General features: G+C 38.6%; 1 protein-coding gene across 2 annotated transcripts in view; it reads right to left on the bottom strand.

Moving 5' to 3' along the window:
• Nucleotides 1-518: 518 nt before the first annotated feature.
• Nucleotides 519-26559, bottom strand: part of SPINK5 (serine peptidase inhibitor Kazal type 5) — a 76211-nt gene continuing 50170 nt past the window's right edge. Inside the window, exons 20-34 of one of the 2 annotated variants that reach the window (XM_057307310.1) lie at nucleotides 26334-26397; nucleotides 25172-25299; nucleotides 23354-23453; nucleotides 21856-21983; nucleotides 18675-18747; nucleotides 17662-17789; nucleotides 17431-17509; nucleotides 13703-13830; nucleotides 12849-12921; nucleotides 11624-11751; nucleotides 10661-10757; nucleotides 6839-6969; nucleotides 4366-4456; nucleotides 953-1005; nucleotides 519-825 (exon numbers count right to left, since the gene is read on the bottom strand). In XM_057307310.1, the coding sequence (XP_057163293.1) occupies nucleotides 768-825; nucleotides 953-1005; nucleotides 4366-4456; nucleotides 6839-6969; nucleotides 10661-10757; nucleotides 11624-11751; nucleotides 12849-12921; nucleotides 13703-13830; nucleotides 17431-17509; nucleotides 17662-17789; nucleotides 18675-18747; nucleotides 21856-21983; nucleotides 23354-23453; nucleotides 25172-25299; nucleotides 26334-26397 (1459 nt within the window). In that variant the 3' untranslated portion in view covers nucleotides 519-767. The remainder of the gene's footprint in view (nucleotides 826-952; nucleotides 1006-4365; nucleotides 4457-6838; nucleotides 6970-10660; nucleotides 10758-11623; nucleotides 11752-12848; nucleotides 12922-13702; nucleotides 13831-17430; nucleotides 17510-17661; nucleotides 17790-18674; nucleotides 18748-21855; nucleotides 21984-23353; nucleotides 23454-25171; nucleotides 25300-26333; nucleotides 26398-26559) is intronic. The other variant, XM_044384022.3, reaches the window with a different exon arrangement.

Raw genomic sequence — 26559 nt, 5'->3', positions numbered from 1 at the left:
CACATGATTTGAGTTCTATTTCTAATGGACCGTGCTGCTTTAGAGATATGCGACACACTGTTAATTCTCATTTCCTTAGTCTTGCCCCAGACCATGGGTCCGAGGCCCTGATAGAGGAAATAGTCAATACGCAACATGACTGAATATGAGAAACTACTGGTTTGTGTCTTTGGACGGTATCTGTGTGACACAGGTAGTTATGCTCTGTGGAAGTACAGAAGCGAGGCAGGAGAGCTGCCAGGTGACAGGTACCGAAGGTGATTCATAGCTGGTTTGGTCTTATACAGCTCTTGAATGCCGGGGAGCCCATACCTCCCTACCTCTCATCTAAACATGTCTTCCTAACTATGACAACAACTTGAATCTGAAAAGAAGTGAGCATTCTGTGTCCACCAATAGCTTAGCAAGACAAAAGGGTAGAGTTTTCGGCTTCTGTAAAAAAAAAACAAAACACCAAAAACAAACAAACAAAAAACAGTGTTCCTATTATCCAGGCAGTGATGAAGAAATCCCAGAAATGGTGTTCTGCTGGGTTTACTTTTATTGAACAAGTAGTTGAACAGATAGCATTGTGACCAGGAGGTTTTCAAGTACAGACAAATGGAGATGTCTCTGTGTACTCAGATCACAGAATCTAGGAGGAAAGAGACGGGAAAGACTGAAAGTCAGTGAGTCCATTCCCCCAACAGCTCTGTATTGTTTTCTATAGTAAATAAGAAAAGCTCTGAAGAATTCTTTCTCTATACAGATGGTGAGGGTTAGGCGATTCAGAATTGGGGCATATATTTTCCCTCATGGCTTTCACCAATTCTTCCATTATTTGTCCTGGAAGAGAAGATGGATAGGTTAGGTGCTAGAAACTGAGAGATATTATAGAAATGTGGATTATACATTTATAGGTGTACTTCAGTCAAAGAAATCCATACATCCTTTCAGTCTGCCAAGGACTCACCATTTATGATCACTTCGCATTTTACTCAATTGATTCAGTGAATAGGTTAGGTGCTAGAAACAGAGATATTATAGAAATGTGGATTATACATTTATAGGTGTACTTCAGTCAAAGAAATCCATACATCCTTTCAGTCTGCCAAGGACTCACCATTTATGATCACTTCGCATTTTACTCAATTGATTCAGTGAATACCGGGCACCTAGTACACACTACCTACACACTACCACACTAATTCTGCCCTTGATCACATGTGACCCTCATGGTAATGAAAAGAGGTAAATGTCAGAGGAGGGAACAGAGCTCCAGAGAAGGTTAGTGACTTGCCAAGGTCTCACACTGGATCAGAACTTAAATCCAATTCCTCCAAAACTAATGCTTTGCTATTATAATTTGTTTGAGGCTATAAGAATTTAATCAGCTATCTTCCTTGCCTAACTTATCCAATATTCACACACTCTTGAAATTGACATTCAAAACATCAAATCAACACCTAAACATTTTTCAAAAGAAGGTAAGGGCCTCAGGAAGCTTCCCCCCACCCCCAAAACATGTTTATTCATTTGCTCTCTAGTATCTTCTGGGCATGTGCTAGGTTACAGAGCAAGGATTGTCAAGAAGTCAGGACAAGCCATCAAGGAATCGATAATGAACAGACAATTAAAATTCAGAGGGATAATTTCTACTAGACATCCAATATTAGCTTTCTGTACAAAGTGAGATAAAATGATACTTTTAAATAAGTTATTATTACAATCCACCCTCCCCCAAACCAATAAGCTCATTCCCAAAGATACCTTATGGTTCATCACTCATAGCATTTTCATATTGCTGCTAACATCATAACTTACTCTGCTAATATAACCTCACAGTGTCAGCCAGTACCACCTGGAACACCAGCAGCACTATCGTTCCAAGCCCAGACCTCCATCTGAGTTCTCACATCCACCCCAGGAGATTTCCTTCGGTTTGAGGGTGGCAATCGAAGGTCTTGTGATATCTTTGAAAATCTTTGTTATGGAATTGAGAATAGTCATTTATTCATCTCACAAAACAGTACTGGTATTTTCCTTAACAGAGAAATGTCCTTTCAAGGTAGCTAATTTTTATTTAATTGAGATATGTAATCCCTTTTCTAGAGCCCCTGGTTTTCAGAATTTCCTGACAACTAAGGGATGGTGGCAGAGTATAAGCTATGAAGCCAGAAAATCTACACCAGATGCAAAATAGAATGTTGAATAACTTTGATAATAGCAGGATCTCCCCCAGGCTGATTTTCTGTAAAATGGGAAAGATAATAATCCCTGTCCTAACCACAGGCCTACTGTGAGGGTGCATACAGGAAAGAGCACATAAAATTCTGAGCTACATAAATCTTAGTAGTTATTGAATAACAGAAAATACTTCTTAGGTCTTAAGCATGAGTATGCATTCTAGGATCTTCAGTTTATTTTTCTAGGAAAGTTGTTGACTGCCTGGCCTTGTATTCATTCTTCAAATTCCGGACTCTCTTAGAGAATCTATACAGGAACAAAGTTCAGGCAATCACCTTCAGCCTCCAGGATATGCATGCGTCATAGTCATCAGAGCAATGCTGGGCCATGACCCACCCACTTGTCCCACTTCAGTGTATCCAAAATCACACCCCTGAATCATACAGAGGGAACTGAACCCATGTTCAGGACACCTTTTGTTCTAATGATTTATTCCATCATCTAACACCATAAGTAAGTCCTATCATTAATAATATGTTACATAATTCTAGTGGAAAGAAAACACCCAAAAATGAAAAGAAGAAACTCTCTTATAAAACCTTTTATGCTTAGCCCTGTCAAGATTCTTCCTTATTTGAATAAACACATCTTATCATTTTTATCCTACGGCAAATTTCTCATAAAGTAGTTTTGTCAAGTTGTCTACATGAGATCACAGCAAGATGTGGTCTAAAGTATGATCTTTAGGATTCACATAAAGATTATTTTTATCTACCATCCTGAATTACATGTAATCAGGTATGTTTGTGAGATGGAAGGGATATTATATTCTGTTAATAAAATAAGGAGCAAACCACTACGAGTTTATATGTAATAAGACAGCAAACACAATATGGGGATAGAGCAAAAGTTGAAACTGTCTCTTTATGGATATGTAAAGACCTCGAATATACCGATGACTGTCAAGTGCATATGAGGAAAATGAAGGTCGTCTGGCTTCACCCCAATACTCTGCCTTCCAGCTGCTAATGTAAAACCAAAACCACCTAGTTTCCATCTTTTGTTTTTCCAGTGTTCCATATCAAGACTCACTGAGTAGTTCTTCTGAATGTGGTCTCATCTAGTGTTGCTTAGGAGCCCCAAATCTGGCAGAGTAGTCTCCAATTGCATTATTGCCAGAGCTTTTTGTGGCCATGGCATGGAGTGAAACCAGTTGTGAATAATAATAAATATTTATTTAGTAAGTGTAATTTATTACAATATTTTGTTTTTATTGAATGTAAATATATTTTAACATCAAATATAAGGTTATTAAACTATAATCCATTATAATTATTAAACATACATAAGTGCTATGCCAGGATCCATTTCTCTAAGTTTACACTATGGATTCTTCTCTTTGTCTAAGTTCATACTTTGGTCTCTTTAGCATAATAATAATAGTGATAATAATAATAAATGCCCTTAGTTCATAGACACTGTGCCAAATGTTTAAAAGTCAGTATTTATTGAGTGTTTTCAATAACTTGGTGAGATCTTTGGTTTAGATCTTTGATTTGCCAAAGGTCTCATATATGAGAGATATAAAAAACTGGAATTTAAACCCATATTTGCCTGGTAACAAACATTTTCTCTTCTTTGAAAATTCCTACATTTCCCCCCAAGTTACATATCATCTTGCCTGAGGAAGAGCATCCTCGAATGCAGTTGCCAGGGAGAATCAAACTCAATAATGTCTGTCAAAACATCCTTGCAGGGATTTAAATGAAAAGGCCAACTTTTCATGTTGGGAAACAGTTGAATGCAATGCGAAGTGCAAGAACATGGGGGTTACATGGAAATGGCTGAAATTCAGTTCCGTCACTATGCAACCTCTCTCAATCTTTTCTCATCTTTTTATAGAAAATCACAGGAAATAAAACCTACTTTGTAAAAGTGTTATGTGAGGGACATTGCTCATAAACAATCTACTAATGATCCCAGTTAACAGTAAACATTTAAAAATATTAACTATTATATTATTATCCCTGCATATTTCGGTAATTACTTAATGATCTTCACAATGAAGACATGACCAATTCTGGGGTTATCTGACCCAGTATCATTGCCCTAGCCAGAGAAATGTCCATCAGTCGGTGGCAGACACAGAAGCGGAACCAATCGGCTCTGGCAGTGTAACCGCGAATGCAGTGTACTTACAGATGCTGGCACATTGGGAGGGGTTGTTTCCGGGATGCTGTTCTCTTCACACTTCCCTTCGCTGCGTATGTGTGTATTAGTCTGGTGTATTCTAAAACAGAGTAGAGGAAATTAAAAAGATGGAAAAACTGACAGTTATGATGAGAAAAGAAAACAAACAAGGATCAATGTGGGTGACATCTGGGCATCAAACCAGAACTGAAATTACAGGTAGAACCCGGGATCTGAATTCAACTACTTCCCAGTAGGAATCACCCAGGTTTTGTCTCTCTTCAGATTCAGCTCCAGATTCATTCCCCAGTCCTGGATTCATTCCATCACATTTCATTCACCTACATACTCATAAAATTGTTCAATGTTAGAAATAAACTTGGAGACCATCTATTCCAAAAGCCATTATTTTACAGACAGGAAAACTGGATCCCATGAAGAAGCTTCATTTTACTGAATACCTATAATGAGGGATTACAAAATACAATACATATATATAATAAAAATATATAAAATATATTTAGACTATTGATTTTATAAAATATAATAATACATAATCATACAGTTTGAAATGTATAGCTGGAAAAAATCTTAAAAGGCATGAATTACAATGTCTCTCTCTTAAGAAATATTGCATAGCAAACATTTGTTTGTTTGCCTCTGGTGATCGGAAACTCACTATCAAGGCAGTTTGACTTGTCTTTGGATATTGCTCAAGTTGAAATGGCTTCCCTCTAAAACCACAGAAACCAATACTCTTTCCTCTTGCCTGGGATAGCCTGGATCTTTCCTCTATAATATATACTACCAGTTCCTTTAGCTAAACAATCCATCCTGAGGCATGATTTGTTAATATTTTTACCATTGAAGTTTCTGACTCCAAAGTTCCCTTGACTAGAGTATCACTTGTTATGGGTTTACACAGTTAATGGGATACTTAAAGAACACTGGGTGGATAATTTAGGCCCTGACATCTGCAATAAAGGAAGTTGAAGAATTTCTGGGCTGAAGATATAAGGCATACATAGTAACAAATTCCTGAACGGTTGCATTCATTTCTTAAATGGAGATTTCTTAATTCTTTTTTTTACTATGTTATGTTAGTCACCATACAGTACTTTATTAGTTTTTGATGTAGTGTTCCATGATTCATTGTTTGCGTATAACACCCAGTGCTCCTTACAGTATATGCCCTCCTTAATACCTGCACACAAATTGTTAACATTGCTTCATTTTCTTTTCTTTTCTGGAAAGAGGTAACTTTCTCCATAGCCCTAAATGTTTAAAGAACTACTACTTTGGATATAACAGTAGTGTAGTGGAGAGAAAAGAGAACTGTATTTATATCCAAACCAACAAGGTGAAAATCTCATCTGATCTACTTCCTAGCTTTGTGACTTTAAACAAATTACCTGGACTCTCTGAACCTCAGATTCACCCTCTGTACAATGAAGATAATAGCGCTTATAGCATGTAGTGAGGATTCAGCGAGAGAATGAATGTGCGAGTGTCTTACCTACACATGTCAGAACACATAAAGCACTCATATTCAGATATTATTCTAAGTGTATAAACTGCAGAGTGTCCCATCCTCACATTCTGGGCTTTGCTTATGGTGTCCCCAGAAGGCAAGAACATACACGGACTACAGTGTAAATCTGGGGTGGGGCGGGGTGGGAGTGGGATGGAAGAGTCAAGATTTGTCACCACGCGTTCACTGACAGCTGGTCAAACATGAAGCATGTGAATGGAGGTGAGGGTAAGACAGTATTTGAGCAGAAAAGCAAAAAGCTAAAACCCATAATGACAGTAGTAAAATAAATCCCTCCTATTTAATTTTAAATAAAAATGGCAATTCTTCTAAAAAACCCAGTGAAGCCAGCTGGCTCACAGAATGGTCTGCACTTCCCCAGTGGAAAAAGTGAACCTGATAATGATGAGATACTATGCCCACAGATGCACAGACAGCAATAAATCTGAGAGCCCACCCTAGGCCGCCATTTGTTCCAGGGGGCTTTCTCTTGAATGATACTGCCTCTGCTCCAAGAAGAAGACTTGGAGAGGATGAGAAATATGTGACTATCAGGTAGTCAGAGGGCCCAAAAGAGATTACAGGCTGCACAGACTCAACATAGCAATGATTCTCACCTTTTTTCTTTTTACACAACATGTGGATGATATTCACATTCCCATGACTGTACACGGGCTAATAGAAACTTTATCTAATTGTTGTAACCCCACCACCTTTTCCTTTCTCTATACTCGGTAAAGTATATAAAAGCAACTTAATCAAAAGGATCATCTTCAATCCTCTCTATTTTATATTTGAATAAGATCATCCACAAAATTTGAATTTTTAATCGCTACGATCAGTAAATTGGTGCAATGCAACTCCAATTGATAGGAATGCAGTCCTGTGGGTCAACACCGTAGTCAAGAACCTCTACACTCAAAGATACGATAGTGCAACCTGTATACTTACAGGTTTTCATGACAGAGCATGCAGGGATTGTTGTATGTCTGGCCATCATCACCACAGACAGGCTGTAAATTCTTTGGGCAAAGGTAACCCATCTTGGGCAATACTCGGTACTGTTTGCACATCTCGGAGTCCTGAAGAAGTAAAACATAAATTAGATTTTTTCAATGGCACTCAGGAGGGATGGTCTTGGAAAAATCTTTTTTTGATTTCCTTAATCACATCTGAATACAACATTAGTAAAGGAACTGTAACATAGGTCGTAGAAACTCACTATTTAAAAATCAACAAACACACTTATAAATAACTCATGACTCAAAGTAATCATGATGCAATGCGGAAATGTTTTAAACTGAATGATAATAAAAATATAAACAACCAAATCACAGCATCTAAAGCAGTGATTTGAGGCAAAGTTGTAAATAAATACGTAATTAGCAAAGAAGAAAGCTTTAAGATCAACGATCTAAACTTCCATGTCAAGAAGCTAGCAAATAGGGGCACCTGGGGGGCTCAGTTGGTTGAGCAGATGCTTTGGCTCAGGTCATGATCCCAGGGTCCCGGGATCGAGCCCCGGGTCAGGTTTCCTGCTCGGCAGGAAGCCTGCTTCTCCCTCTCCCTCTGCCTGCTGCTCCCCATGCTTGTGCTCTCTCTCTCCGTCAAATAAATAAAATCTTAAAAAAAAAAAAGAAGCTAGCAAATAATAAACAAATTAAGCTTAAAGAAAATAATAATACAGAAGAGAAATCTATGAAATAGAAAACAGAACAAAGTCAAACACTGGTAGTTTGAAAAGATTAATAAATTGATAAACCATTTGCAAAATTGATAAAAAGGCAAGAAATATACATTACCAATATTAAAAATAAAATGGGGGTTTCACTATATATAGATATTAAAAGGATAATGTGGAAACGTTATAGCTATATGCCAATAAACTTGACAACTTAGATGAAATTTAAAAATTCCTTCAAAACCACTTTCTGAAACAAAGAAATAGGAAATCTAATAGTCCAGAGGCATTCATTCCAGGTATTCATTCCAGAGGCATAAAGAAGTACTTGTTTGCTAGTTTGTTTTGATAAATGGTTCAAACACCCAGGGATGCCTGGGTGGCTCAGGCTGTTGAGTGGTTGACTCTCGGTTTCGGCTCAGGCCAGGATCTCAGGGTCATGAGACGGAGTCCCACTTTGGGCTCATGCTCAGTGTGGAGTTGGTCTGACCCTCTCCCTACCTCTCTGCCTCTCTTCCCACTATTTATTTTATTTGAGAGAGAGCGAGAGCACGCAACTGCACACACACACACGTGCATGCAAGTGGGGAGAGGGGCAGGGAGATATCCTTAGTATTTTCTTACGTAGTCTATCAACTCTGAACCAATTGTGGTTGATTCCACCTTCAGAGCAGACCCAGGATCCAAGCACCTCTCGTGACTTCTACCACTACTGCCACGGTATAAACTAGCATCATCTCTTCCATTGACTACTGCTATGACTAACCAGCTGTCCAGATTTTGCTCTTGCCTCCCTGTAGTATATTTTCAATATAAGAGGCAGAGTTATTCTTTTAAAAAATAAATCAGATTACATCACTCCTCTTTTCAAAACCTTCATTCAGAATAATAGTCAATATCTTTAATATGGTCTACAAAATCCTACATAATATGGCTTCCTATGGCTTTCTCTGAGGTCCCTCTAATTCACTACACCAGGCTCCTTGTTGTCCTTTGACCCCTTCCTTGGGGCTCTGCTATTCTTTTCTTGGAATCCTGTTCTCTCACCTCACATGTATGGTATTAATCCGTTTAGGCCTCGTAAATGTCACCTCAGAATGCTTTCCTGTACAGTCTACTTAAAATTGTACTCCCTGCCCCACTCTGATCCCAGTATTTATATCATTATTTTATTTTATTTTCCCCTTGGAGTTACATTTTATTTATTCATAGTATCTACTATCTATATTCTTCAAACATGAACTCCATGAATGTAGAGAGTTCTGTCTGCTTTGCTTATGACTATTGTTCTCATATTCATGAACAATGTTTGGAAAATAATAGGTGTTCAATAAACATTTGTAAAATGAATGAATGGGTGACAAAATGAATAATGAATGTGGTCCTCTTCTCCAAGAGAAAGCTCAGCTCAAAACCAGATTGTACATTAGGAAGAACCTTGATGAGGCTTCTGATCTGCTGGCCGTATCCCATTTCTTGATGTAGGCGCTAATATCACAGCTGTGCTCACTTTGTGATACTGCATTTAGCTGCACACTCATGCTAAGCATACTTCTTATATATGACTATTATACTTCAGTAAAATGTTTTTTAAAAAAGAACAGATTTTATTATTCACGATAGCCAAGATACGGAAACAACCATCAGTGGGTAAGTGGATAAAGAATACATGTTACACACACACACACACACACACACACACACACACACACAGCACTGGAATATTATTCAGCCATGAGAAAGAAGGAAATCCTACCACTTATGACAACTTAGATGAATATTTAAGGCATTATGCTAACTGAGATAAGTCAGACAGAGAAAGACAAATACTGTATATGATATCACTTACATGTGGAATCTAATAATGCAAACTCAGAAACAGAGTGTAGAATGGCGATTACGATTACCAGGGAAGGGGACTGGGGGAAATGGGAGACGTTGGTCAAAGTGTACAAAATTTCACTTACAGGATGAATAAGTTCTGGGGGTGTGATGTACAGCATGGTGATTATAGTTAATCATATTGTATTCTACACTTGAAATTTGGCAAGTGAATAAATCTTAAATGTTCTCACCACACACAAAAATAGTAATTATGTGAGGTGATGGTGGTGTTTGCTAACACTACAGTGGTACATTTTGCAACATTAGAGTGTACTAAATCAACACATTGTACATCTTAAATCTACACAGTGTTATATGTCAATTATATCTCAATAAAGCTAGAGGAAAAAAGAACAGATTCTGTGAATAGTTTCTTTTCATGTTTATGGGATTCCTAGGGTAGTAAATTTCTAATTTACCAGAAATCTGTAATTAGTATATATTTCACTAGTACAAGTCATCTACTATCCTGCTTAAATTGGGCAAATAATAAGATTAAATTCATGTTTGATACTTTCCTTTCTTTTTTTTCTGGGTCATCAGATTAGATGCTAAAGTTTCACTTTTAGAGGCCAATTTGATATGCTACTTCATGAATATATTCATGAATATGCTCTTATTCCCTTTGCTCCTTTCTATTCCTGACTTGGCAAAGCTCTAAAAAAGCAAACCTGTTAGGCTAATTTACACTAAGGTATATGTTACTGATGGCCATCAGCTTGTATTTTGAATAAACAAGTTTTAACCACTGTGAATCGTGGATTAGTGGAATTTCACAAGTCTGAAAATGCTCCACACACTTCTCTAGGCTATTGGGAAGAGGGCTGATTTGGGGATGGGGAAAGAGAGGAAGCTGGGTGAGGAGTGTTTCTGGCCTGCTGAAATGACAGAATTGAGGCTCCTAACTACTTATTTGACCATATGTGCAATAAGCCACATTCATGACACATCCACGTTTTAAAATTCAATCGTGTACTAAATTGGCTTGGGACAGGGCTAATAATCTAAAAGAGTACAGAATACTGCATTGATGAGTCATCCCAGAACTCTCACTGAGCACGGAACTACCTACAAAGGGTTTGAAACTATGCTGAATTCGCCTTTCCAAGGCCTCTCTATGGAAATGAAGCTCATGGAGGGGGAGTGTCAACAGACCCCAAACATAAATGCATTAACTTAACACGTAGCTTTTCAGCAGTCATTCTTACCAGAAAAGAAATGGAGGAAGCCGGGCTGTTTTCCTCTGTAGATCTAACGTGGAATGATTTCTCTAGAATTCTTGCCCTTTCCAAAGCTTCTTTTTGACTGCAGAAGAAGACAAAAAGTAATTTACAGTTATAGGCACAAAGACTAGCACCTATAACTTCCAGTGTGAAGCTGTGCAATCCTAAATAAAATATGACAGAACTACAGAACATTCAACCAGAGGATGGTGTAAAGAAAAGTACACAATGGGGAACTGGTTTAGAGCACTCATCACTTAATAGATGTATGGCCTTGGACAAGTTGCCTAAATTCCTTGAGCTTAGCTTTTCTAGAACATCAAAAGAGGGTAGTATTGGTAATTCCTGTCTCCAGAAACATATTACAAAGAGTTAAAAAAAATGCTTATTATTATAATTGTGTTCACAGTGTTTTCATAACCATCGTCATCAGTATCTATCATGTCTATTGGTCCCCAAATATGGTAGTTCATCAAAATAACCTAAAAACCCCTTCTAAACAACAAATTCCTTAGCCCTGAATTTTCTGCCAAATAAATTTTGGGGGTAAAAATCTGTATTTCTGAAAAAGAATTCTCTGTTGAGTCTGATCTAGTTGTGGAACAAAGATTTGGAAGAATTTCTTATAGCTATGATCCTGAGATTTAAAAAAACATTTTCTCCAGGGACACAGCTAGGAACTATGCTGGTTAGAACTCACATCTGGATTTCCTGTCTCCTGTATCAGGTGTTCTCAACTTAAGGGCCTTGAATCTAAAGACTTATTTTAAAGACGCCATGGATTCATGAGCACACATTTATTTAATTGGCAACTTCTAAAGATGCAGTTCTCATGGGTCCTGTCCCCATGCTTTAATAAAAACACCTTTTGCACCGAAAAAAAAAAATTAAATAAAAAAAAATGCAATTCCCCACTAGCTGGAGGGGTAACAAGATCCTCTTACTCACATGACTGTTCTGCACATGTGGCACTTATTTTTGTATAGTTTTCCATCAGCACCACGCACAGGGTCATTCTCTCGAGTGCACATGAGCCGGTCATTTCTCACGTACTGCCGAAAGTTACTGCACTCGTCCTAGAAAATGCGAAAGGGAAAACGAACAGGATTTTTCCCCTTTCTAAAACTTGGTTTTAGAAAGTCCCTTCTTAGCTAGCTCAGACTCACTGCCCCTATCCTGGCAATGGAGACTAAGGAACGCCCAGACTTTAAACTCTCCATCCCCTGCTTCATTCTGAACCTCTCTGCCCGGGGCCTGGAAATGCAGGGGCGAACACTTGATAGATCATGTCTCCCTCACCCTTTCCTTCCTAGCTTCCTTCCTTCCCCTCATTTTCCATATGGGCCGTACTCTTTTTTTTTTTTTTCTTTAAGATTTTTTTAAAAATTGATTTGTCAGAGAGAGAGAGCATGTGAGCACACAAGCAGGGGGAGCTGCAGGCAGAGGGAGAAGTAGGCAGAGGGAGAAGCAGGCTTCCCCTGAGCAAGGAGCCCGAAGCGGGGGCTCAATCTCAGGACCCTGAAATCATGACCTGAGCCAAAGGCAGATGCTTCAACCAACTGAGCCACCCAGGCGTCCCCCATGAGTTGTACTCTTGACCAAAGGACAATATCACAGGAATCTAATGCTACAATGTGATTATTACTGCAAAGGACTGAATGAAGATGTCTTCTTTGCAGTCTTGAAAAGTAAATAGAAAAGGCAGCATCACACATACACACTATTGATTCATTGATGCCAAGAAGGCTATCTGGAGGAAACAGAAAAAAAAGACATCAAGGAGAGAAGCTAAAGGGGAAAATTAGTGTATATTACCTGAATTGTAAAAATCAATGTCAACAAGCTACCCGAAGCCTCATTTCACATTTAGTGTCAGAAGAAAGCATGCAGTTGAGGTGGTAAAGAATTTAACACTCTATTTTTCAATCCATATTTCTCCCAAAGAGGAGAGCAATACTTGATGCACACTGTGGGCAAATTCTCTACAAAACTGAGAAAAATATTAAACCTTAAAGCCAGACAAAAATGTTGTTATAACCAAAATGAAATATTAGCAGTCTATTTTCTTTGAAGCAAAACATTGGCATTTTTATTATCCAAAAAACTGGAGGAGAATGTCAGATTCTGAGGATGAAAGGTAAAACAGTTATCTTCGCATCTTTTAAGAAATGACCTTTGCGTCATCTGAGGGCTTGGCACTTGATTTCTCTTCGTCATTCTTTTTTCTTTCACTAGCTTCTCGCTCGCTGCAGAATAAAAAAGGATAGGATTGTTTTTCTTTTAGGGTTCTTGCCGAGTTTTTTAAATGAAATATTTCTCTAATTCTAAACCGTAGCAAATCTAACATTATTTTCTCATATCTAAAAAATACCTAAAATACTTTTTTTTTTGGTAACTACTGAGTCTTAACTATTGGAATTTTCATAGTGCATTTGGGGCAATGCTATCAACTTTCATAAATTCGGCTACTACACTGTCATCCAGAATGCTATGTTCCTAAAAGGACGTTGCATTTTTTCCTTAATAAAATATTTATATGGCTCTCATGTAGAGTTGCTTCATTTCTCCTTTCTCTTATTCATATTAATTTAGAACTGAACTCTCTAATATTGATTTTCTTTATGTACTTATATTGCTTTCAAGTTTATAAATATTTGAAAAACATTATCTCCTTGAATCCCTACGAGAAGTCTATCATGTAGAAATTTTTTCCTTTACATACAAGAGGAACTATGTGGCACATGGGGCATGACTCAGCTGATGTGTTTCCTCTCTGAAGGCCAGGGATTTGGGCACCATCCAACAGCTGTCTCCCTGTCCCAGATGCTCCGGGTCTAATTATGCTTCTCATCATCAAAATAAACATTTCTGGCAAGAGTGTCCTGGAAGCTCACTGTCCTCTTCTAAAGTGAAGGCCTAGTATGTTTTTCATGTGCAATGCCCAGGGCCTTTTAAGTTTTAAATTAAAAAGATCTTCTTGCAAACAAGCACACCCCATCACACTGATCAATAAACCTCTTCACGTACAAGATGCTCTGACACATAGCACACTTGTTGACGTGCATCTTGCCATATGGACCTCGAACAGGGTTATTTTCTCTGGTGCAGATAAGCTTCCCTTCTCTCACCATATTCCGGAACTCGTGGCACTGATCCTGCCAAGAGAAACAGAAAAAAGATGTTACCATGATAGTTTGATCTCTAAAACTCAAACATGATTTGTGAGATATAACATAATACTTGGGGGTGGGGGGAATAAAAATCTAGAGAAAACAAAATTTTAGAGACGGAATGTGTTTCAAAGGCTCTTTATTCAATATCTGCTTAGGAAGCTAGAATCCTCTCCATAGCATCCCTCTCCAATAATTACCTTGTCTCAGGGGAATTTCACTACTGCGTCAGGCAGCCTGTACTGTATTAACATAATTTTTAGCAGGCTGAGCTCCAAACCTATCTCCCTGAAGCTGTACTCATTACTCCACACATAAGAAAGCCCTGGAATGAACTGATAGACGCTCTTTTGGCAAGACATTTAGCTCTGTTCCTCAAGAACAAAATAATATTTTATTATATGCCAGGCATTTTGTTGTGTGCCCTAATGGACTTACGAGTACACAAGATAAAACACTCATTATCTTCATTTTATAGATGATAAACCCTCATTATTCTCATTTTATAGAGGAGAAAATAAGGCTCAGAGTGATTAAGTAAAGTCAATGTTGGAATTGTGATCAGAGATCTGCTAACAAGCTTTGTTATTTTCTGTGCTTTTACCTAGCAGAGAATAAAACTCCTAAACACTTGTAAAAAGATAAAGCTGCCTTTTATATTCACTGAAAAATAAGAACCTTAAAAAGAAGACAGTGAAAATGAATCCACAGGATCTGGCCTCTAATGAAATTTTTGGACATCTACAGAAATTTGTCATAAACTACCTGTAAGCTCAAAGAGCCAAAGGAAAGACGAGAAAATTACCTTGAAAAATACTGCTAGTAACGTGGATGGCAGTTGCCCTCTCTCCCTCCAGCCCTCCCTCTTTTCCTCACTTCCTTCCCAACTTCCTTCCTTTCTTCCTCCTTTCCTCCCTTCCTCCCTCCCTCCATTCCTTCTTCCCTCCGTCCCTCCCTTTCTTTCCCTTTCTCTCTTTCTTTCTTTTGAGATATTTTATCTATTTATTTTAGAGAGAGAGAGAGAGGGTGACTGGGAGGAGGAGCAGAGGGAGAGAGACAAGCAGACTCCACGCTGAGCGCAGAGCCCAACGTGGGGCCCGATCTCATGACCCTGAGGATCATGACCTGAGCCAACATCAAGAGTCAGACGCTCAACTGACTGAGCCAGCCAGGTGCCCCTGTCCTTTCTTTAAATTGTGATACCCATGAAAACTCTAGACCTACTTTTATCTGCAGCATTAAAAAAGTTCTCTGGAATTAAATACTTGATCAAAATATTAAATTTCTCACAGCCATCATTTTTGGAAGTTGCTAGAATTATTTACTTTTCCAGCTACACAAAATCTCACACACATATATGTTTATGATAACATCCGTCTGCCCGTACTTCTGTCTTTGCTTTATGGGTGCAATCTCTGGCTCTTCTATCGATCATCTCTGTGTAGTTAACTTATCTGAATTTTTCTCAACTGAAAAACTGGAACAATACCACCTACTGCATAGATTTGGGGAAGGCTTATTTATTTTTCACTGAGGTATGATTGATACTATATTAGTTTCAGATATACAACATAGTGATTTGACATCTGCATACTGGCCACCCCAATAAGTCTAGTTACCATCTGTACCCATACAAAGTTACCACAATGTTACTGACTGTATTTCCATGTAGACATTATATCTCCCTGACATTTATTCTAGAACTGGAAGTTTGTACTGGGTAGGTGGCCTGTATGGATAAATTTATTATGATTTGTCCCTCATAACCGACCACATGGACCCACATGTACACAGGCAGGCTAAGGAACGCTGTTTGTGAGACTCATGCTGTGTGAATAACCTTGGGAGCCTGGTTGTTTGAAATATATTATCTGCCCTCCATACGGCCCTTCTGTTCTGGGTGCCAAGAGCCACAAATCTTGTCTCACACCCCCTCCTGCTCAAGGCTGGGCTGGACCCCTAGAAGGGAATCCAGGAGGGGAGGCAGACAGACATAGCCCAGGCTCCTTGAAAATATAGAAACATGGTAACATAGAAATGAAGTTCACTGTAAACTGCAGGTAGGCAGACAAATGTTTAATTTCAAACCCTATTATTTGCCCTGTAAATATGGCCCTTATGGGGAGGGTTGGTTGGAAGTCTCACCTGAGAGGAGGATGTTCAGCCCAGGCCTCTCAGCCGGGACTCCAGCCTGGCTGTTCCCATGGGCTTCCCCAGCTAAGAAGGTTGGATGTTGTAAGCACCTGATTTGATGTAACTTTGCCTTATTCTCATTTATTGCCTACTATGACTTTCATCTATGTCATTGCTTTTTTCTCCTGTGTTTCTCAAGTTGTCCTCGTCTTTCTTTTTATTTTCAGCTGCCTTCCTCTTCTGTTCCTATTAGGTTTCTATACTAATAATAAACTTTTCTTTTCTTTTTGAAACTGAAACATAGCTGTTGTGAATCTTTTGTTCAGAACAGCAGGCTTAAATATGATAATGCATGTGCTTTGTAAAAAATTTAACTTTGCAGATGTAGATAAGACCATAGCTCTCGTTTTGCCACACAAACACACAAAATGGATATTTTTCATATATGAATATATAGAGCATTTTTTTGTTTGAAATTTCTAAAATGGATATTAAAAAAAGAAAAATATTGACCAAGATTATAAATAGAATAGATGGCCAGTACAGATGATTTGAAGTTGTACAATAAAATCTTATCTCAAGACCAGTCATTTACCAAAATGCATAATAGATATTCCCAACATATTTTTTAAGAAAGAAAATTACTATTAATGGTTCATTTTGTAAGTCAGTAGAAGACCTAATGAAAAGTTCCCTCATGAACATTCATTAACCAGAAAACTTCCCTGGGGAAACTTGATGATTTCTCTTTTCTATCTGGGGTCCATGGATGGATTAGAAGAGATTGTGCTGTGTCATATTCTGTGTGTTAGTGCTGTAAAGCATCAAACGTTATTTTTAAAGCCCTAACTGAATACAAGATGGCACTGGAACGCCAAGTCAAGAATTTATGATCTGGAGCTTCAAGTTTTTGATATTTGCTTTCTTGTTTGTAATTTTGGTATCTATTTGCTTAATTATTTGTTTTAAAACTTCAGAGAAGAGGGGCACCTGGGTGGCTCAGTCAGTTAAGCATCTGACTCTTGGTTTTGGCTCAGGTGGAGATCTCACGGGTGGTGAGATGGAGCCCCATGTTGGACTCTGTGCTCAGCGGGGCGTCTGCTGGAGAGTCTCTCCTTCTGCCCCTCCCCGCACCTACACGCACATGCTCTCTCTCAAATAAATAAATAAATGTTTAAAAAAAAATAAAACTTCAGAGAAGAAATCCTTTTGATAATATCAATAGTTTGTTGATTGTCATTGGTCCTGCAAATAGGTGGTAATTGTATCAGAGCTGCTTTCAGGGCATTGAATAGCATGCTATTTCTTCGCAAGATCTGGCCATGCTCTCCTGTTCATTATTATATACACAATGAGTGGGACAGAGTAAGCATTCCATAAATATTTGTTTAACGAATTAACCTTACAACCAAGCTTCCAGCTTTAGATATTAGTATATCTAACACATGCTACCTGGTTTTCATTGCTTTTTTCTCCTGTGTTTCTCAAGTTGTCCTTGTCTTTCTTTTTATTTTCAGCTGCCTCCCTTTCCCTTGAAGAAAAAATGGAAAGAACATTTCAGCCAAAGCAAACTCATTAGTGATTAGATCTGTTTTTAAAAAGAAGTCATTCTCTCAAACTGCTGAGAAATGATTATCATACTTCAATATTCACAATTAAAGGCCCATTTTTGAAAATACTCACAGTTTGTCCTTACACATAGCACACTTATTGCCATGTGTCTTGCCATCTGGACCCCGGACAGGGTCACTTTCTCGGGTACAGATAAGTTGTCCATTTTTCATTTGGCTTCTAAACTCATCACACGTGTCCTAAAAAGACAGAAAGATTATACTGGAAATGACTGTTTTCACATAGTATTTGATTGGGCTTGAAAAATCTGAAGATTTTGATTCTAGAGTTAGGCAGCCACTTAACTTGCTGGGAGGCAGTATAATGACCTACAAACACATCCACATTCTAATTCCTGGGACCTGTAAAAATTAGTCTTATATGGTAAGGAAAAATTAAGACTGAAGATAGAATTAAGATGGCTAATTAGCTGCCCTTAACATGGAGATATTATCCTGAATTATCTGGGTGGCCCAGTGTAATCACAAAGGTTCTCATGAGTTAAAGATTGAGGCAGGAAAGTCAGTATCAGAGTGATGCAGCATGAAAACAATTCAACTGGCCACTGCTGATTTTAAAGGTGGCCACGAGCCAAGGAATGCCGGCAGCCTCTAGTGATTAGAAGAGGCTATGAAACAGATCTTCCCTAGAGTCTCCACAAAGAAACACAGTGCTGCTGACACCTTGGTTTTAACACAATGAGACTTCCAAATTCCAGAAAGGCATGATAATGAATTTGTGTCATTTTAAGGCACTGTTAATAGTAATTTGTTACAGCAGCTGAGCCTCATTCTCCCTATGTATAAAATAAAGTTAAAAAATGTATTTGACCAGGTTGTTGAGACAATAAAGTAAACTACTATTTTAAAAGTGCTTTGCAATAATGTTAGACTGAAAGATTCCCATTTGGCATTAAATTTCTACACTGAACAAGTTACCAGCAATATTGACGTGTATGATGGCTTCTGACCTTCTTAGGGCAAAGATCTTGGTTGGCAACATTGACATTCTCTTTCCATATTTTTGATTGCCAAGCATTGACTTACAGAAAGACCATTCTTGTCAAAATCTAGTTAGCGACTCACCTTTTCTGATGCAGATTCAGTTCCATTTGATCTGTAGCTGGAATGCTGATTTTTTTCCTCTGCTTCTCTTTCCCTGGAAGAGAAAAGAGTCAATGGTCATCCTGTTAACCCAGACTTAGGTTTGGAAGTAGCATTTAAGTTTGGGTATCCTAAACCACCTCCTTCACAGAGAATCTCTGTGCATCCCTGAGGCAGATAGTCAGTTCGGTTATTAGGAATCTTCCTCATCATAGGGTATGTAAGGTAGATATTATAGGTAGATCAACTCAAGTAATTTCAAAGTGTCCTTTATTTGTGTCCAGATTTAACTCTGTCTAACTTCTGTCCTTCAGCCTTACTTCATTCACAATCCCAGGACAACACAGAACAGGTTTGCTGATTCCATTACCTCTTCTTGATATTAACCCATCAGATATTCAGAGGCAAGTTTCAGGTCTTAAGCCCAGTGTCCTCATCTTTTCATCATAAGTTGTGGTTTTTAATTCACCACCAACTCACCATTCTAATGCTCTGATGAGTAAGGCAACCCATTAGAATATTATTTCTTAAAGTATGGAGCCCAAGATAGAAAACAAGTAATCTAGAAAGTACCTTAGGATCATGTTTTGTTGTTGTTGTTGTTGTTAATCTCTTACTTTTCTGATAAAATATTTATGTCAGTGGTCCCCTAAGTTTTCATGTGCATTAAGAAACACTGAGATTTTTAAAAATTCAGATCCACTGACCATCCCAACAGGTTTACTGACAAGATCTAGACTGGGATTCTAGCCTGATTTTTAACAAGCCAGGTCATTCTTCTTTCAAAGTTTCATTTGGTTTTGTACACAAAACAAACATGTGTATGAATGTATATAACACGAATATATATATATTTTTTAGGGAGTTCCCTTTGTGTAGTAAAGTGGTAGTAAAACATATCCTGAAGATTCAAACATATATAAAGTCATGACATTTTAATCAAGTACTATAGGAAGAAGAGGGTACAGTAATGATTCAGTTTAGTGGAATTCTAGTGATAATCACGGCTCTGATCAAAAGCTCCAGTGACCTCTGATCACATATAGAATAAAATCCAACGTCCTTCTCTTGGCCTAAAAATGCCTTATTTGATCTCTCCAAATTCATTTTCTACAATTTTCCATGTAATAATTTTGGGACATGATGACCTCCTTTCTGTTTCTTGAGCTTGGTAATTTTACATCTTCAGAAGTTTGCATTAGTTCTTGCTCTGCCTAAAACTTTCTTCCTCCAGGGGCGCCTGGGTGGCACAGTGGTTAAGCGTCTGCCTTCGGCTCAGGGCGTGATCCTAGTGTTGTGGGATCGAGCCCCACATCAGGCTCCTCTGCTATGAGCCTGCTTCTTCCTCTCCCACTCCCCCTGCTTGTGTTCCCTCTCTCGCTGGCTTTCTCTATCTCTGTCAAATAAATAAATAAAATCTTTAAAAAAAAAACAAACAAAACTTTCTTCCTCCGGATGTCCAGATGGTTCACTTCACTCAATTTTACAGGTATCCCTCACATATCAGGCCTTCCCTGAACACCACAAACAAAGCAGCAACTGAAATCCCTTTCTGTTGCCTTGTTCTGCTTTATTTTCCTCATTACTAAAAGGCCTTGTGCCATGTAGTTATTTCCTTATTTGTTTATAATCTGTCTTTTCTATATTATATTGTAGTTCCATGGCAGGAACTTTGTTTTGTTCACATCAAGAATGCTTGTCCATGAGTAGTGCCTGTTGCATAGCAGACAATCAAAAATCATTTATTGTCAGATGAATGATTTCCAAAGATCGTAAAAAATATTCCATTTGTGTTGTGTTTTGTTAAATACTCCAGGTGAGTATCTTATAACGTAGAAGACACTGATTACAATGGCAAAATTTGGTCCTCATAATTTTCTGCATCTGAGAATCATTTGTTCCTTAACCAAATTATCTACTATTAATATGTGATGCAAAAAGAAACAAAGTCATAAGTAAAAAGCTATCTCGATTATGTTAGTCATATCTGCAAAGTAGAAGTTGTGCAAAAGGGTAACAGCATAGTGTAAGAGATCATAAAATTAGTTATGCTGTTACGTATTACTGAACACGAATGATGGTGTTAAGAGTGACAATTCACATTTACTGCGTGCCTACTTTGTGCAAGGCACTGTATTAAGAGTTTTACATGGTTCTTCTCATTGAACTTTCAAAAGAAATATTATGTGGCTCTGATGATTATTGTTGCCTCTACCCCCATTATAATTACAAGCAGAGGAAGCCTGGGGAAGTGAAATAACCTGGCGTGGAACATGAAGCTGAAATCATCTGATGCTAAAAGCCCAGCACTGTTCTGCTCTACTGCCCTGCTTCTATTAAAGACTTCTCATAATGTGAATAAATATTAGGCTGGTATTCAGAGGAACTGAATTCTGGTTTCAGCTCTGAAGTTCACGCCCCCATGAACTTAAAAAAAATTTCAGGTTTTCTCATCTGTCAAATGCAACATTTGCATTAATTAGATTTTCTCACATGGCCTATACTGTCACAAGATTGTAATTTCTTTTCGAGGAGAAAGGTGAAAACGGTGTATGTGTGGAGAAGCATTACTTGTTAAACACACATCAATTAAATGCTATACTTAATAGCATTATGCTATAGGCATCAAATTTTAGAACTACGAGTACCCATCGAGGTCACTTAGAAAACTACCTTAATACACAGCAGTGATTCTGTTACTTGCCTCAGTACCACAAATCAGGTGTGGCTGAGTTGGGTAATAGGGGACTCCCATTCACGATGGGAAAATAGAAGAAACACACCTTGGATTATACAATAAATGTGTTGTATACACATAAGAAACAACCCTCTTCAACTATGCCTATGAACTATCCCAAATGACCTTCACAAATTCTCCACAGGATTTAGGCCTTATATGTTCTAAGGCACAACTATCTACCATGATGGCACTGACAGGTCACAGAATTATGATAGAAAAAATAGACTAGGAATCAGACATTGATTAGCTGCCAGTTCTAGGGCTTGTTGTTCCTTAGGGGATACATGAAGAAGAGACAATAATTGGGAATTAACAAAAAAGAATAATTTTCCTGGAGGGAGTGGTAAGTAAACAAGAAAGAGCCAGTCATTCAGGAGGAGGTGGTGACTATCTTTCGCACTGCCAGTGGACAGAAGTACTTACAGTATCGCTTTACACATGGTACACTTATTGTTGTACGACTTGCCGTCAGCATCACGTACGGGATCACGCTCCCGAGTACAGCTGAGTTTTCCATTTTGCATTTTGTCCCGATACTCTGCGCATTGGTCCTGAAAAAGGAGAGGAAAGTCGGTCTCTGGATTACCTGAACTAGTGTACTGCTGTTAAGTTTAACAAACTTCACTCAAAACCACTTGAGTAAGAGAAGTTCTGATATACCTCCTCTTATATGTAACACCTTACCACTGCTCTCCACAGAGAAAGGGGGCTGGAATTACCCATATTCTAAGATGTCAGTTGTCATGGATAATAACACTGCTTTTAAGGTTCTACACAGGGAAATTATCAAGCTGGCTGTGATTTAATAGCATGTATGAAGGGTCCGCAAACTATAGTCTACAGGACTAATTTGTCCTGCTGCCTGTTTTTATATATGGGATTTTATAAATAAAACTTGAAACACAACCTCACTCACTCAGGTATATTTATGGCTGCTTTCTGACAACAACGGCAGAACTGAATAGAAGCAGCAAAGACTATATGACTCAGAATGCCTAAAATATTTGTTATCTGGTGTTTATAGAAAAAAAAAGTTGCTAAGGAAGACAGGCTCAAGCCAACTGTGGAGAAGAGAGACAAAGGGCCTTACCAGCTCTCCCTAACAGTGAGGATGTAGCCTCCTTAAGGAGAAAGATGGAAAAACAGAAGAGCCAGAATTTATCAAAGACATATGTTGAGCCTGTGTCAGATTTGGAAGCAAAAAGATGGTCTTGATATCCCAAGGTCGTAAGAAGAGAAATCAAAGCTGTCATCTTATGCAGCGGTGTGCACAGGCCCGAGGAGGGGGCTTACAGGCAATTACTGTCATTCTGACCCTTCAAAATGTCTCAGCAAATGTGTTAAAAACTTGCCTAACTTATTTTATTTTATCCCTGTAAGAGTGCTGCTGAAGAAGGGAAACTAGAGTTCAGGGAGATGAAGTAATTCATTCCATGCTGCACGAGTCCTGCCTGGCAGGGGCAGGGTCGTACCCCAGACTATCTGGCTCTGAAAACCCTGCTGTCACCATATTGTGCTGCCTTGGATCCCAACAGAAAATCTGCCTCTAACACCCAGCTGCGCTGAGGGAAAGAGAGAATAATAATAGAAAAGGAAGAGCATGTGATGCTGACGTGGAACGCCTAGAAGTCTCTCCTGAGAGAATGCCATGGTCTCTCCTGTGATCAATTATTGGCATGAGAGCTACATTATGTAAAAAAGGGTCAGGAGACTGGGATGATGTCAACATGTTAATTATTTCCAGGTTTAAAGAAGTCAAAATGAGCCCTAGAGAGATGAAAAATTACCGAGATATTACCCTACAGTTTCAAGGGGGAAGTCCCCTGTCCTTCCAAGGACGCTTTCACACCCAGCATGGCATCCGCTCCCCTCGTCAGTGACTTGCGTCCACCCTGCTTGTGCAAATCAGAGGTTCTCTCACCTGAGCTTCCCCTCGTCCACCGCTGCCGTGCGAGCTATGCCCCGCAGCATTTCTCTGATCTTCCTCTTCTTTTCTCTTTCTTTCTTCATCTTCTTTCTGGCTGGAGATTAGAAAGGGGGAGGTAGGGAATAATAGATTAACAGTGGACTGCATTTCTGCGAGTTCCTCATCCTGTGACCAAATTAGATTTGTATAGAATTCACCAGCATTTACCGAACATCTACCATGTTGCAGGCCCTCCTCTGAAAACAGAAAGATGAATTACGTGGAGTCCTTCTGCCTGGAAGAGCTCTCCCTGCTGTACAGGAAAACCAACATGTACGGAAACACAATTGAGACCACGTGAGCGACTTATCAGCCCTTCATAAATGCTCACTGTGACTCCCACCTGGATTCTTCTCATATACCTCGGAGCCAAGAGGTCCAAGAATAATTATCTTTTCTACCAGATGTGCTCTTGTTCCTGGATTTTCTACCTTTCATGAAGAACAAAACAATGGCCCTGCTCCCGCCTCTCAGCTCCCACAGTTGTTGCCACCATGACACTTATTTCACGTCTCACCTTCTCTCTGATTTCTCTCACTCTAGTTACTGCTCCGGATTCCTGCAAACCCCTTCCACCACCAGCAGCATTCCGAATCTCAGTCCTTTCCCTCTCTTTTTTCCCTTTTTACTGCCAACATATCAATCTTCCCAAAGGAACCATATTTATGCCACTTACTCTCCTACCTGAAAAATTTTAGCAGCTTCCCACGATATATAGATCCATGATCTGGCATTCAAACCCAGCAAAGTGGCTAAGTTCTAATGAAATTAAATGACTTGTTCTTTACTATTAATACTGTTTCCTAAGTTTTAGAGCTTTACTATGCTTTTTCCTTCTTCTCCTCCCATTCCTTCCTGGACTGTTCCCTTCTTATCCAAATTATAAAGTCCAGGTCTACTCTCCCATAAAACTTATTAACTCTCTCTTCCTTGAAGTACTAGAACACATTGAATACATCATTTATCATTTAGTAAGTCCTCCTTCGTATTTTTAAAAAATATTTATTTATTTATTTTAGAGAGAGAGCAGAGGGAGGGGCAGAGGAAGAGGGAGAGAAGCAGACTCCCCACTAAGTGCAGAGTCTGATGTGGGGCTGATCCCAAGACCCTGAGATTATGACCTAAGCCGAAACCAAGAATCAGATGCTCCACTGACTGAGTCACCTGGGCGCCCATCCTCCACTGTATTATGTGAACTTGTACCCATGTGTAATCCTTAGTCAACTGTATGGTTTCTGAGAAGTCTATTTCAGCCATCTATGTACAATCATTATTCCCATTATACGTTGTCGATGTTCAGTAAATGGCTATTGAATGACTGAAATATTTTATGTGTACTTCTGAACTTTGTGTAAAGAACTTTTTTCATTTTGCGAAAAATGTGATATTTTCAAGAACACAGGTAGAAAGTTAAACTGACAGTAAAATATGTTTATTATCTTCCCAGAGGTATTTAAAAGATAATGTAAAGAAGTGATCCATCAGACAGCAAAGGACTTAAAATCTTACCAAGAAAGATGTTGTGATCTATTAATAGGTAGGCTCTATTCCAGAATTTATAGAGAATGTAATACCCTGGTCATATATTGTCTAGTTCTAGAATTGTGAAACTTGGCCTTTATAAAGAAAGATTTGCCCAAAAATGCTCTACAGGGAATCATTTGCTCCCTTTATATGTGAAGAAAGGAGAAACACAATAGACATTATCTTCCTGGCTCTCTGTCTCCCCAACTCTGCCAACCCCCCCGGCACGAGCTTCATTTGTGCACTCACAAGACAGCTTTACACATGGCACACTTGTTGCCGTGGGTCTTGCCATCTGGGCCACGCACGGGATCATTTTCTCGTGTGCAGAAAAGATTTCCATTTTGCAAAAGGCTCCGAAATTCACTGCATGTATCCTAAAGGAGGAGAAAAGGCAAGAGTGTGGGTATTTTTTATAAATTACTTTGTTAGGTTCCTTCCAAGTGCTTCCCAGTAAAACAGGAACAGAAAATGACCTCTGGGTATTTTTCTTCCTGACAATTGTTTCATACAATTCCTACTAAACACACATGACTTAAAAAGAAGTTTCTCTTTCTTTTTCCTTGAGATTTAGCCCCAAATCCATACTGAATCTGCACCCACACATAAGAAAGAAGCCCTTAATAAGCTGGGTTCTTTGAGAACTGGCCACTCATCTTTGATCGGGACAAACAAATGACCTCAAACTTGAAAAAAATCTACTTGAATTAACCTTTTTGAAACCCAGAACATATCATCCCAGATTATTCTAGTGTGCCAATGTATTATTTTTATTTCCCCCAAAATGCTGGCACCAGAAATAATTAAAGATAAAGTGAAGAACACAACTGATGTGATCTAATGTGGTCATTCAAAACGACACAGTGGATTAGGAATAATGCTAGATTTGGGTCTAGAGGTCTAGGTTTGAACTCTTTTGTTTCCATTTTTTAACTGTGAGAACTCTGAAAAATAAAGATGTGGAATCTGATGCCAACAGTCCCACTGCAGTTTTTTCCTTCTCTCTGGATTTTAAATCTTCAATTAAAAATATGGGAATGAGGTGAATCAGATGTTAGCAAACTATGGTCTATAAGCAAAATTTGGCCCACCACCTAGTTTTGTAAATAAAGTCTTCTCGGAACACATCCACGCCCCTTTATCTGCATTATTACTTATGGCTGCTTAACAGCTATGACAGCAGAGTTGGGACAGAGACTGAACGGCCACAACCTAAAATGTCTACTATCTGGTCCTTTAAGAAAATTCTGTCAAATCCTAGACTAGTTGAACCTTGAGTTCTCTTACATAGGCTTTCAGTAATTCCATGGTTTTTTTTTGTTATGTTTTGTTTTTGTTTGTTTGTTTGTTTTCATAGAGAAACTGCAAAAACTCATCCTTCACTGTGGTATTAACCTTCCAGGATAACTACCTTTTCAGCTTCTCTCTTAGTTTTTGTTCTGGATTCAGCTTCTTTTTCTTTTGCTTCTTGCTGGCTGTAGGAGGGGGAGAGGGGAGAATCATTCCTAGCACCTATTACCTATTATCCTAAAGGGGAAATCTCTCCAGATAGAAATATCTCATTATTTCCATACCTCTATCAACTGAGCTTGGGAGTAGGAAGGTACATGCACAGCTCTCCATATTGTTTTTTGTTT

Source organism: Ursus arctos, unplaced genomic scaffold (assembly GCF_023065955.2).
Source record: "Ursus arctos isolate Adak ecotype North America unplaced genomic scaffold, UrsArc2.0 scaffold_5, whole genome shotgun sequence".
Classification (NCBI taxonomy): Eukaryota; Metazoa; Chordata; class Mammalia; order Carnivora; family Ursidae; genus Ursus; species Ursus arctos.
Note: the sequence above shows the minus strand (reverse complement) of the source record. Positions and strands in the feature narration are given on the sequence as shown.